The sequence below is a fragment of the Molothrus aeneus genome, chromosome 3 (assembly GCF_037042795.1).
Source record: "Molothrus aeneus isolate 106 chromosome 3, BPBGC_Maene_1.0, whole genome shotgun sequence".
Lineage (NCBI taxonomy): Eukaryota > Metazoa > Chordata > Aves > Passeriformes > Icteridae > Molothrus > Molothrus aeneus.
Window position 1 is genome coordinate 31,419,630 of NC_089648.1, and position 13,610 is coordinate 31,433,239.

At 45.7% G+C, this 13,610-nt stretch overlaps 1 protein-coding gene across 1 annotated transcript; it reads left to right on the forward strand.

Annotated features, from left to right (window-relative positions):
* Nucleotides 1–2,644: 2,644 nt before the first annotated feature.
* Nucleotides 2,645–5,901, forward strand: COX20 (cytochrome c oxidase assembly factor COX20). Its single transcript, XM_066546611.1, has 4 exons — nt 2,645–2,852; nt 4,332–4,446; nt 4,587–4,650; nt 5,101–5,901. Exons 1-4 carry the CDS (start codon nt 2,820–2,822, stop codon nt 5,240–5,242), a joined length of 354 nt encoding a protein of 117 aa, XP_066402708.1. The 5' UTR covers nt 2,645–2,819; the 3' UTR covers nt 5,243–5,901.
* Nucleotides 5,902–13,610: the final 7,709 nt, after the last annotated feature.

Genomic DNA, 13,610 nt, shown 5'->3' on the forward strand with positions numbered 1-13,610 from the left:
TGTTCTTTAGGCTCAGAAATTCAAGGCAGCACTTCCAAACTTGTGTATACAAAATGCCTGGCTTCCAGAAACAGCACAGCGTCCCTGCTAATGGAGAGAGGCATGCACACAGGGGCTTTTGCTGTACCACCTTCCCTGTATGCGCACTGGCAGAACACAGTGGAAGATGCTCTGGGATGTGCCTCTGCTGGGCCAGGTGAACCAAGGGTTTAAATAAAAGTCGGTCCAGCTCTTGCAGCAAGTCACATTGCCAAGGCAGTGAGCATATTCCAGCAGCTCTCACATTCCCTGTGTGATCGATCACCCTTACAAAGTACCACATGCCCACAGAGCCTCAACCTCCTTGGTCAACTTACAGGCTAAAACCTGCATTTCAGTGAGCCAGAAGGAGCCACCCTCATTTTTATTTGAGTCCAGGATGTGAAAAAGAAGCCCCTAGTCACAGAGCCTTCAGAGCACACAAGGGTAAAAGCAGCAGAAGTACAAGGCCCACGCTTTAAGAACCCTGCCCCCCTCAAGTGCTGGAGGACATCACCCCGTGCCCTCTGCGCACCCTGGCATCTCAGGTCCCTAAGGGACACGAGGGAAAAATGGGTGCATGCTTCAGGCCATCCAAGTGCCCCTCTTCCTTAAGCTAAGCAGGCTCCAGCTCCAGCATCTTCACTCATCTCAAGCACCAACAAGCAGCCCTGTGTACTTCTAACTCCACAAAGGGGAATGGTGATTCATTTTGGGGCAGCTTCTGAAGGACAAGAAGCAGAGCTGTGAGGTGCAGCAGTAAAGCAGAGTAATGACCAAGGACCAAGGAGAGGGAGAAAAAAAAATAGAATGGTATTGTTTATTGCAGTGCAATTTGTGTGATCTGGGTATTTGGGAAAAGGATAAATGACACATAGGGAAAACCATGTACTTCTGCTTAGCCTATTCTTGACTATCAGACAGAAGAGGTTCTATTTGTGTACTTTGCTCTCCACCACCTTAATTCTTTCAAAGCAAAAAAACCTTCCATTCTTTTCAAAATATGAGCTGCTGCTTGCCAGGCCACCTCATTAGCAGCAAAAGCAGTGTCTCTTTTTTCACCACTGTGCCCTTCTTAATCTCAGACATGTCAGCATTCTCTTGGGATTTCTTGCTACATTCCTCAGTATTTGTCACTGCTTAATTTTTAAACCAACAAAAATAAAACTGGACATTACAAACTTTTCCAAGGACAGATTAGGTCAGTAATTTTGGTTTTCGCACCATCTAGCAAATGTCCTATGTTTGCATCTCTACATACATAATATACATTAATTTAAAAAAGGCCAAACTACTCACAATGTGAGGGATTTCTACTGATCTTTTTCAAATGGATAGCAAATGTTGAATCAGTGCCCCATGAATTCAGACCTCTGTCTGCAATGTCTGCTTAGATGACGAAACAGTGATGGATTGGGACTTGGGGAAAGATTGAGATTTGTTTCTAATCTCAATTTAAAGAGATTTAAAAGAGCTCATGAAAATGTGCAGCAGCACTTTTCAGCTGGTGAAACATGAAAAATGGTTGTGTGAAAGTACTTTGTTTCCAAAATCCCACAAACATGGGAAAGACAAAAAGTAGTAAGAAAAAATCCACATGAACATAAATTTCAGTGTGTGAAAAAGACCATTTTATTTAGCATAGGATTAAAAAAACCCCAAACACATAATAATATTTAACAAGGTCTGAAGATATCTCATGCCTCATAAGTCAGGACACACTATTTTTTAGATCAAAGAGCAGTATTACACATCTCTCATCCTTGTTATACTTCATTGCTAAGATAGAAAAGGTTCTAAATTGAATCTGCCCTGTAATTCTCTACTTAGAGCCATGTCTTCTTGCAGCAAAATATATTTTTACAGTATCCTGGAGAACTGTACCTCTGTCCTAAGTCACTTAGCACTATTTACCTTGTCTCATCCTTACTGCAGGTACAGTAACACACCTAAGGGGTAATTTCCAGCATGTCCAAGTGATTTAGCACAGGCTTACCCCGCTAAATCAGGCTGAACCCGCTGGGGTTGTGTCCGACGCCGCTCCGCATGGCCTCCTCACAGGAGGCCATTTTCCAGAGCACTTCTGAACCAATTCTTCCTCCATCTCCTAATTCCCGCTGCCACCCGGGGAATTTCGCCCAGCTGCACAAGTCATCGTTTCCTCGGCCCATTCCAGCACCCTGGCATGCTCCCCCTGGCAATCAGCTCTCGGGATACACATCCCCGCATCCACCAGGCTGGCCAAGGTGCACGAAGGCTCCCGCAACCTCCTTCTCCCACTGGGCGCTACGCACTGAGCGCCTTTGCACCTCCCAGCCCCGTCCTTTCTCTTTTCGCTTTGAACAGCTGGGCTCAGCCCGACCGCGGCAGGGCCCCTATGGCGCCCGGGATGCCAGAGCGTGGCTCAGCCGCACGCTCCCGCCGGGATCCGTGCGGGTTCCCGGGATCCCTGCGGATTCCCGGCGCCGCCCTCAGCCCCGCCCGGCCCGGGCGCGCGCCCGCGGCGGGGAGGGGGCGGGCGGCGCGAGGCGGGGGCGGGGCGGGGCGAGAGCCGGCGCCCCGCCCCCCCGGCCGCGTGCCCGCGCGCGCGCCCCCCGCGCCGTGACCCATTTCGCCGAACAAAGGATTCGCGCTGGAATCTCGCTCGGCGCCGGGACCTAAAATGGCGGCGGCGCGCCCGCCCCCGCCCCTTCCGCGGGCGCCATAGAGACGGGGCGGGCGGAGCGGCCTCCCCTCGGCGCCGCTCTGTACGCGGGCGCAGCCCCGGCTCGCTGGTGCGGGCGGGGAGGCGCTGCCGCGGCATGGCGGGCGAGGGCGACTCTGAGCCGGGGAAGGTAATGGAGGGCGGGGGGGGCGGCGAGGGGCCGGGAGGAGAATGAGGATGATCATGAGGAGGAGGAGGAGGATGAGGATGGGGAGGATGAGCTGCCCGCGGCAGCCCCGCGCTGGGGACACGGGAGGTCATTGCAGAGCAGCAGTGACCGTGCCCCCACCGCCCCGCCCCGCTGTTCCAGCGCCCGAGGAAATAGCTGGGGAACAATTCACGGAAACCCAGGGCACAACTGGGGTCTGCCGGGCCAGGTGCGCGGGCGGGGTTTGGGTGTGGGCTGTGGCCCCCGGGTCCCTCCGCGGGACTTTCTCTTGGTGGTGAGGCCGGAGGGTTCGTGGGGCCGGTGGTCAGCAGTGGTCAGAGACATAACAAATGATGCCCAGCCTGGCAGCAGGTGAGACGCTATTTTAAAAGGATGCATCACGCTGCATGGATGTAGCAGGGATACCTTCTTAGCCAACAACAGCAACATATCAAGTGACTTCTTCCATGTGAGAGCGCTTGAAATTACTCATTAGGAGGTTCGACCAACATAGACCACATCCTTTCTGTCTCGCTTGTACGCAGGGACAGCTGATGGCTGTCCCAAGGGAACATGGATAAAACTAACGCTGGGGATTTCCATGCTTGCCATCCCCATTACCACAGTGACACAATGACTTCTCTCACAGAGTTGTCAGCTCTCCACCAGCAGTTGAGCACTGTAGTACTCCATCTTCAAAATCTACGTTGACCAAGTGGAATACCTTCACAACAAAATAAAACAATCACCTTTGATGAATTTTGGTACAGTTGCACACATGATTCTTCATGCTCTAATGGTTTAAGCACAACAGACTGAAACGTGTTCTTACACCATCCCTGACCAAAGGATTGACTGCAGAAAAATGTTCAGGGGTTACTGAGGGGCAGCCAGTTGACCCTGACCCATGTGCCCAGCCCTTGCCTAGACATAGGGTTAAGTCATAAATTAGTTAGGTTTATAAATATTTTTGTTCAGTATTAGGTTCTCTACTACATGCTCATTCTCCAGTAAGTTAACTTTTTCCAAGCACATTTGCTTGCTTCAGGTACTAAAATTACATGGCTTGACTAACTGCATACTTGATCATAGCCTTCCTTCTTTGTTGCAATGTAACAAAAATCCTGGATTCTTAAGGGTCTTCTCTCTTATTTTGGGGAATGTAAAGGTAAGAAATTAAGTAGTTCATGTGTAATATTCAGTGGAAAGGATGGATCAAGAGTTTTGTGCAAAACTATATTATATAAATTAGTAGTTAACTCTTCCAGAAACATCCCTGATGTATCTGTACCTGTTCACTTTTGGTCATCTATAACCCTGGACACAGTAAGTTCTCAGCTAGTTATGCTTGACTATTACGATAACAAGTCAATTTTACAGTTGAGTTGGCATCATAGTCTCCTACAGAAGTGATTTTTTAAATTTATAGTTTTTTTTGTTTTGTTTTGTTTTGTCTTACAGTCCTTTAAGCTCTTCGGATTTCTCGATGTTCAAAATACCCCGTGTGCACGAGAATCAGTGCTCTATGGCTCCTTGGGGGCTTTAGTTATGGGTCTTGGACATTTTTTAGCAACTAGTAAGTACTTACTCCTTTTGGGTTTTATATATTTATTTGCAAGAAAAAGTCTTCAATTTGTTGTTAGGTGTTATTAATAATGGGAAGTCATACAAGTTGTTTTCTCTAACTTTTCATAAGATTTTTTGTTTTTCTTTCAGGTAGAGTTAAAAGATCTTGTGATGTTGCAGTTGGTAGCTATATTTGCACAATGTTAGGATACTGGTATGTAAAATTCTTCTTCAATTTTGATAGGCCTATGTTGACTGAATGGTACAACATGATCCCCGTGTTTCAGTTTTCAGAAACAGTGTTTCATGTTGGTTTTGAAAACACATAAAAAAAACTGCCTAGCAAAGCATCCTCTTCCTTCTCCCCAAGATACTTATCTTCTTTAAAGGAAAACATTTCACTGTGTTTGAATGTTTATGTTTATATCTATATATATATATTTAAAATACTTCCTATTGTTTCTTGAATTCTAAGCTATCAACTCCCCCACTTATTTCCATTTTTCTTAATTATTTTTCCCTTTTCATACCCCATCCTTGTGTCCTAATTCCAAAGGCAGCATGCTTAATTTTACTAGCAATGTGGTTGCAACTTTTCAGCTGCCTGAAAGCTGCCACTCATATAAAGCAGGGAATTGTGTTTCCTTTTCATCCCCTCCTCTAGGTTTTACTGCAGGTACAACTTGGCCCAGCAAAGGATCCGACAAAGAATGCTTAAAGAAGGAATGAAAAACAGAATTTTATTTGAAGGCAGTTATCTTGATCCAGAAAAGAAACAAACTGGCAGTGAAAGAAGCAATTCATAGGTTGCTCCGGAAGAGTTGTGGTTTAATACATCTTTGGGAAAAGGTGGTCCAAAAAAAAGTCAGTCTACACTGCAAGCCTATGAGGTGTCTAAAACTGGTAAATCATGGTTTTCCTAGCAGATCTGAGCAGGAAATTCATAGTGAATCTGTTAAGTCAGTACAAGCCTTGCTTTGTTTCATGTATGTATGTATGTGACTGCAGACATTTGGAATGACATCCTGTTAAACATCTGGGAGCTGTTGTGTTCTCTTCAGGGTCTCAGAGGATTAAGGACAGTGATTTGGGACTGCTTTAACTTCCATTATAAACAGAGTGGGGTTTGTTTTAGCAAAGTTGTAATTACATCTCATTCAAATACAGGAAAATATTTCCATCACCTGTTGAGTAAATGTGTCCTTCAGTGCTATTATTAACAGTGCTGTTTGTGAAACAGGAATATTTGAACAGTAAGAGAAGGCTTTGCTTGTGCAAAGTGTGTTATACTTGTGCAAAGTGGGTGATAGTCAGCAGCCTTTGTAAGATTTCAGCTGCAGGATAACCAGATAACTTACATACATTGTGGAGCTGAAGGATTTCCATCTTTGTTCTGTTTGAAACTATGAATAAAATCACACTTCAGAGCAGTCTAAACTATGTAATTAAATCATAATTTACATTATTTGTAAGTAGCAATGCTTGTATTTTCTTTCATTTTTTTCTTCTACAGTTAAATATCAGTACATTATGTCAAGGAAACCATCTTATTTGGAAATACAGTGTTAGGTCTAATAGCATGTTGGTAAAAAGATGAGTGATGACATCACTCGCTTGCTTCTGCCTGCACGAGTGACACAATGTTTTTATTTTTTCATATAATGATTTATGGTCTGTTATGCTGTAAGCACTTTCTGGTCTAAAGGCATGTCACCAAGCAAAAACAGTCCTTTTCCCCCACCCTGTACTTAGTCTGAGAGAGTTTGTGATCTGTTGTTAACTCACATTGGTGCAGGGAGGTTTGAAAATCCAGATGTAAACAGCAGTATTGCTCCACTTATTTATTTGGAATTATACTTGAGAGCACTAAGCAAACATGCTATTTACACTGAGAAAATTAAACTTTTACCCTCTGTGGATTAGCTTCTTATAAGAAGAAAACAAATCTATATACTCTAATTCCTTTTTGCCCCTCTGTTCCTCATGTTTGTTCTGAGGAAAACAAAGATAAATTTTATTGAGGACATTGACTTCAATATTTTATATAAAAAGTCTTCAGAAGAATTAATGCAATGAAACACTTACTGTCCTCACTGCAAATTCCAAACTGAGAATTGGTAGCTAATTCAGAAGAGAAAAATGTTTTCCCTGGTTCTGTGCTGGGTGGGGGGCCAAGGGGACACGGGATGCTTCTTCTCCTTGGGGTGGAAGCTGCTGCTTCGTAAAGCCCTTGGAGCAGCAGTGGGAAACTGAGCGAGCCATGAAGCTGGTCTTAACAAGCTCCTGTTTTAATGCATGGTTGAGTTCTTTCCTATCTGACCTAAGAAAAGAAAGTGCAACCTAAGCAGGGAGTCTTTTGGCTGCGAGGTCATAGGTCAGCTGGGGGTTTAGGCAACAAAAGCACAGGGATGAAAATTTACTCTTTGGCAAAAAGCAGCTGTAGAGAGAGAAGTGAAGGGTGCTAATGGAAAGAAGTTAGCATGTGCATAATGGCATCCTTCAAAACACAGAAATACTGTGACTGGTGAGAAAGTAAAAGCAGCATTATGATACTGTGTAAGTAAAAAAAATCTGGGGAAAATTGCAGCATTAAATCCTCTCTGGTTTTATTTGGTGTCAGTATAAGTTACTGTATTTAAGGATATTTGCACAATAGCAGCTTAACCACAGTTTTAGCAATAACTGTGAAATGCTAGATGTATCTGCATTGCATAGCTAACTCATCTAATACTTTTGCTTCATTGTGCAGAGTGTAAAATGAGCGTGCCAGATGTTCACAGAAAAACTGGGGAAGATGCAATGTGCAGGCAGCCCGGCCAGCACATTGGAGCCTCGGTGTTTACTAAAACTAGAGGTGGAATTAACTGACACTCGAGGCCTTTGCTGAATAGGGCAGGGCAGGGAAATAAGACAAGGAAGCAGTGAGCAGGACTCTGTTGGTGTGAAAGGGGCTGCAACAGCAGAGGGAAGAATGCTCATGGTCAAACATGCAGGGGAAAAAGTCTGGCATAATTCCTTGAAGTGCTGGCTCCAGCTGCTTCCGTGCCAGCTATGGAGAGTGAATTGAAAGTCACTGATGGGTTAGCTCAATTAAAGAGTGAGAGACAGGATAAAACAAAAAAAATCTCAAAGCTGTTCGTTGTCATAAATTAAGATACATTGACAGGAAAATAAAAATTTCTGTTATTTAAGTAATTCTGACATTTGAAAACAACAACATAACTGTATTGTTTTAATTAGTGAGTTGTATCCCTATTTATCTGTTACTGCTAATTTCATAAATCTTAAGTCATTGGTGGAAATGTGTAGCACACCTCTGTATTTTATTATCAGACTTGAAATGTAAAAGAATTACAGCTAATGACAGATATGATAGTGTTTGCTTTGCTTTGCCTAACTTAAAACTTACCAGACAGTTACTAGGATGGAAAAGAAAAAGTCATTTTTAAGATGTTTGGTTTTCAGCCCCCTCAGAATAAACCATAAAAAGGGAGAGAATGAAGTATAGCAACTTAAAACCCTAAGTTGTTAAAACCCTGCTTATTTCATCAACAGTTGTGTTACTTGGTCACTGAGCAGTGACTGACAAACAGTTTTTATCCCTGAAGTTAGGGAAATCCTTCCTTAAAGCAACCTAAACCACCAGCAAAATAGGGAGCTGGGTTTATGGCCCCATTGCTCCTCCACACCTTTCTCTTCCTGTTCCCCGCAGTAGCGAAACTCTGGGAAAAGGCGTTTGCAGCCTCCTCCAGCAGGAGCGCACACCTGGGACTGCAGCAGCGGCCAGAGGCCACTTGTGCAAGGTGTGTCCTCCGGGTCCTTCGGGAAGGGAAGTCGCTGTGGGAGGCACCTGGAGATCTAAGGTTAATTGCCAGCCCCATTCCCAGAGCTGTGTGTGATCAGGTGCCTTGGGTGCCTCTCACAGGTGCAAATGTCCTTCAGCCATTGGCAGATGCCACAGGCTCAAAACCCAGGAACTTTTCTGAAGGTGACAGCACAGGCAATTACAGCTGCATCCCAAACTTGTCGTTTACCTCTTTACCCAGGCAGAGATTTTAGGAAGATGTTGGCCCTCTCTGCATTTTTGCAGGCTTCCAGACTCTCTGTTTGTCACCACCCACCCCACGTCCTTGAGTGCTGCAAAGTAAAGGTCATCTCTTGCCACTGAGCCTGGCTTTTGGTAGGGTTTTTTTTATTTGGGTCTGGAGGAAGTACATTTGTTATTTCTGGTATAAGCAATCCAGGTAACAATGAAGTACTGTGTGAATTCAGCTGTAATGAGCTCCCAAGCAAAATATTTTCTCCAGCTTAGTAGACTAATTCCCATACTTCTCTTGTTCCTATCCAGACATTTAGCTCAAGAGCTCAGTGGTTACCCATGAAAGTTGTTTGCTTGCTCCATTTAACTCTTGAAACAAATACTTTGTTTTTGCCTTGAAAAACTGATCAAAACAAACTTTTACAGTATATTCAGATGCTCAAGAAGATGATCCTTTGAATTTTTTTTCCCATAAGTGAAGAACCAAGAACTAATTCCATATCAGAAGTGAAACTGAGTTTTAGTCAATGTGACTCAAGGCCTTGGAACAGATAACTTTATTACATTTAAAATGAAAATATTATGTTAAGCACGTACAGCTGCTAAACCTTCAAAGGGTGGTGGAGGAGGAGGGTAATGAGAGGTAGAACCTCGGATGACAGTTTGTGGAAAACTCAGGCTTTTGTTCATGGCTAACAGCACCTTGACTAAGGATAGGTCCCCTCTTTTTCACACTCCCCGTTGGTTTTTTCCTGCTTGAGTTCATAGTTTGCCTGAGAGCCATCCAGCAGGGGGTCAGTCTGCCTGTTTCTGCAGGAACAGGTCATGGCATCCTTATGTCTGCTTGTTTTCAAGATTAAGAGCAGTTTGTTCTGAGGCTATTTTAATCCTGCCAGCTTCTGTCATCTGTCATGAGGAAGAGTGCGTCAAAACCCTCAACTCTCCTGAACATGCCAGGAGCCCTCTGGCAGTACCTAAAATGTACCATGGGAGTGGGATTGTTCTCTTTAGACTGGCCACAGCTCCAAAAATACCCAGATTGTGTAGAGTGGTGATCTAGTGAACAGAAACAAAGATTCCCCCTTTTCCTGCTCTGGAGACAAGGAAGCACATGCTTTGCATATTTTTTAAACTCCTTGTTTATTTTGTCAAATGCTGTAACAAAGCACCAGGTGTGCTCTCAGCCAATGTGAATTTTCTCTCTAGACAACAGATCTCCTCATCTCTCCTATTAATGGCAAATGGCTTGTCTGGTGCTCACAGTGTGCTTTTATCCATGACACATCTTGCTCTTCAATCCTGCATGTACATGCATGGCAGGTCTTTGGAGTTCACTTACAAGCTTTACAGCTCTGGCTGATATTCATGCTTTCTGTCATCCAGGTCAAGAGTTCTTACCACCTTTACCTTTGCCAGGTGGCCACAGTGAGAGATCTTTCTCCACCATGTCATCGCTGTGACACTGCACAGATGCTGTGGAAACAGGATGAGAGATGCAGCCCACCTGCCATTGCTCTTTGTTATGTTACTTAAGCAATTAAAGGGAAGCTAATACCCCTCCCTTTCAGGAAACGTTCAGGCTCTGGCTGAGATAGTGCCAATATCTCTGAAGATGAAAAGCCAATAACAGGTTTATTACTTGGACTGATACATTCCCACAAATGGTTGTTGCAGGAGTCCTTCACAGAGCAAATAGAGAGAAAAAAACCCCTTGTAACAGCCTGTTCCTCAAAATACAGGGATAAGTTCCCTATTCAGACGCCCCCAAAGAAATCTGGAGCTACCAGTGATTGTTACATGCCGTGCTGATAATGCTTTCATCCAATATTTAAAGCCCTTGAGGGCTGTCCTGAGGCAGCACTGGGAGGCCATGACAGAACTTGTTTGACTCGGTTTCTTAGCTCTGATGGTATCCCAGTGTCATATTCTTCTTCATGAGACTCCCAGATGGATGACAGTGGACCTAAACCTCACAAGGTCCCCTTGAAGCAGTACCCTAGAGGGCTTCTTACACCCACTAATAAGAACAACAGCCCTCTCCTTCCCGAAAGCCAGTCAGCATTAATTTCTACTCAGAAATTTCTCTAACACCATTCATCCTTCTGCTGGGGACACCATACCTCAGTCTGTACATCTCTGTCACCAACACAAGAGTCTTATCTAAGAGCACCGAAGTGGGTCACAGAGTGCCCCCCGGGCAGATGGCCGGGAAGCCGCTCCCTCGGAGCACTGCTGGGTCCCAGCAGAGCCAGGGATGCCCCCGCACATGGCTGCGTGGACACACACGTGCAGCCACACTCCCCACGCTTCGGGAGCGCTGTGAGATGCCACAAACCACAGCTCTGTGCGAAGTCACACACCAAACCGGAAAAAATTCAGAGGGGTTTAGGTAACGACATAGCAGCAGCACGGTCCCTCTACTGACGGCCTCCTGTGGGATCTATGCTAATTGGAATACAGCCACCATCCGAGGAGGAGCCCATGCACTCCCTCCCTTCCCCCACCACCCCTTCAGTTGCTTTCAGCACTGTAATCTTGCCTGGTTAGTTCTGGAACTAGAGAAGGATACTTGTACTTGGTAAATAATGGACCTTTCAAGGCAGTAAGTACCTATAAAAACAAGATCATTCCTGAAAACTTTCCTTCATTGTCTGCACGAGAATCTGCTGAAAGAAACGGTTGGAGTCTCTCATTTCCCTTCTGCGGGTGGTTCCTTAAAGGAAAAAAAATAAAAAGGGGCTGGCTGGCTGCCAGGCTGTGGAGGCAGATAAATATCCTGGGGCTGTGCCAACGCAGCCGCTGAAGCAGCAGCAGCAGCAGGAGCAGCAGCCGCCCCCTCCCAGGAATGTCCGGGAGCCGCTGATTTTCAGGAAGTGTCTCCCGGCCTCCACCAGCTTCTCCATCGCCAGGGAGACTGTGGAGTTTTCTCAGTGCCGAGCAGGGCTGCGGGAGTGCAGCCCTGCGGACTGGAGCACTGGATCCCAGTGATTGCTCCCAGCTCCTTTCCTTGGGAGGAAGCAGCTCCTCTTGCAGCCACATACGGGAAGCAGCCAGTCATCTCGAGCTTTGGCAGCTGGTGTGATGCTTGGTGGGCTCTGCTCCACACAGGAGATTCTTCTCCTTGTAACAAAGGGGCAGGCAAGTTGATGCAAAAGGTGTGATTGATGGAATATCCTAGGTCTGGGATCCAAATGCCCAGATGCCCAATACTTAAGTATTTAAATTGATACTTAAGTATTGAAGTAATTCTTACTGAACTAAACTATCACAGCTGCTTTCTGCAAGGTCTCTCAGACTAAACAGGGCAAACACACAAGACATTTAATTTGCACAAGTAATTTACAACTAATGTTTCTTTTTGAGGTGCTTGTCTCACTATTTAACAATAGATTAGATTTTATTATTGTTGTTGTTGTTTTATAGGGCAGCTGCTTGCCTAATGGGGTGTCCAGTAGAGGCTGGGAAGCAGTTAGCTGAATCACAGCCCTGCTGAAGAGGATGGGACTTACAGTGGCTGCCAAGTTGAGTGTGGGCCAGGAGAGTGTTCTCTCTGCACATAAGTCAGCCTGCAGTCTGGGCTCCATCACGAAATATGTGGTCAGTGAATGCAGAGGTGCACTTATCCACCAGTACTGACACTGCTGAGCAGTGCATCTAATATTGCTGCCCAGCTTTGGGCTTCTTGCTCAACAAGGATGTCAAAAAAATGTGGAGACTCCAGTGATGGGCTCCTAAGGTGTCCATGGAGCTTAAGGCCTGCCCTCTGGAAAGATAGTGGAAGGAGCTGGATTTAGTCTGTGGGGTGAACTAATAAGAGCCAAGTATTACCTGCAGGACAGTTACAAAGATGGAGCCAAACATCTCCTGGTAGCTGCAGGAGATGGGGCAGGGGCAATGGCCACAAACTCCAGCCTGGGGGCTCCAGGCCAGGCAGGAGGACAGACCTGGTTTACCCTGAGGGCAGTGCACTGGGCAGCCCAGAGAGGCCATGTAATTTCCACCCTTTGCAGGTTTTCAGGCATCTCTAGACAAAGCCCCAGCTGACCTGAGCACAGGTGCAAATCCTGCCACAAGTGGGAGGATGGACTCCATGTCCAGAAGCAAATCTCTGTGATTCTGCAGCCTACAGAGACACAGAGAATCTGCAAAGCCCAAGGCAGGAAAAGCCCAGTGCCACACAGAGGACAACCTTTTGAAGAGCATCCCTTTTTGCCTTCAAGAATTGTTCTCTCCAATGCAGTGCTCCAATGCTGGGTGGGAGGCCCCACAGCACTGTAGATGCTGTGGCAGCAGCAGGGAGCACATAGAAGAGAAGACAAAGTGTGCAGTGTGTGGAGGTGCCAGGCTTTGGGTACACAGCCCTGCTGCTCACAACCTGCATGTGATGCTGCATGTGGACTCACCTCTGGTAGCTCAACTTTTCTCACTCTTGTTTCTCAGCAAACCCCAAATGTGAGCAAACCCCAAGTGTCACTTCTTTCAGAAAAAGGTATTACAAGTAAATACCTCCTTCAAGACTTATTTCTTTCCCCCATCTCTATGTCTTACCCACAGTTCTAGGACCAAAAGTACTCTGTAGATCAAAGATTGTCCACTAAACCAGAAGAGATAACAAAATCTTGCCCTAAAGTAACACTTGCATATCAAGTCACCCACAAGTAATGATATTTTTAGGTGTTTTACACTTGCCTTTGTTTTTTGCTATTGATGTTGACAACATGTTAAACATCGAGCATCTTTTTTAAGCTACAGCTAAGTTTACATAGCAACCAACATAGCAGAATCCTCCTGCCACTCCCAGTACTGGCAGAAAGACAAACTAAGGCAAGAGTAACATCCTAAGTAATTAATTGCTGGCCAAGTCCTGATTTCAGCCAGTTCCTGCTGGCTCTGGAGAGGCCTTGTATGCTGGAGGAGATGGCTGGTACCTAGCAAAGCAGAGAAGCTGCACAAAACTAACCACTGCTCTGTCACTGTTTAAAGAGAAGGCCTCCTTCTCCTCTCTACCTGCATGGGGGCTTTGCCTGGGATGAGGATGCGCCTGAGAGAGGCGCTGCTCTAAGTTCACCACAGCCGGGCTGTTACACACCCGAGTTACAAAGCTGCTCTTCTGGGTTTCACTTGCTCCTCAGCAG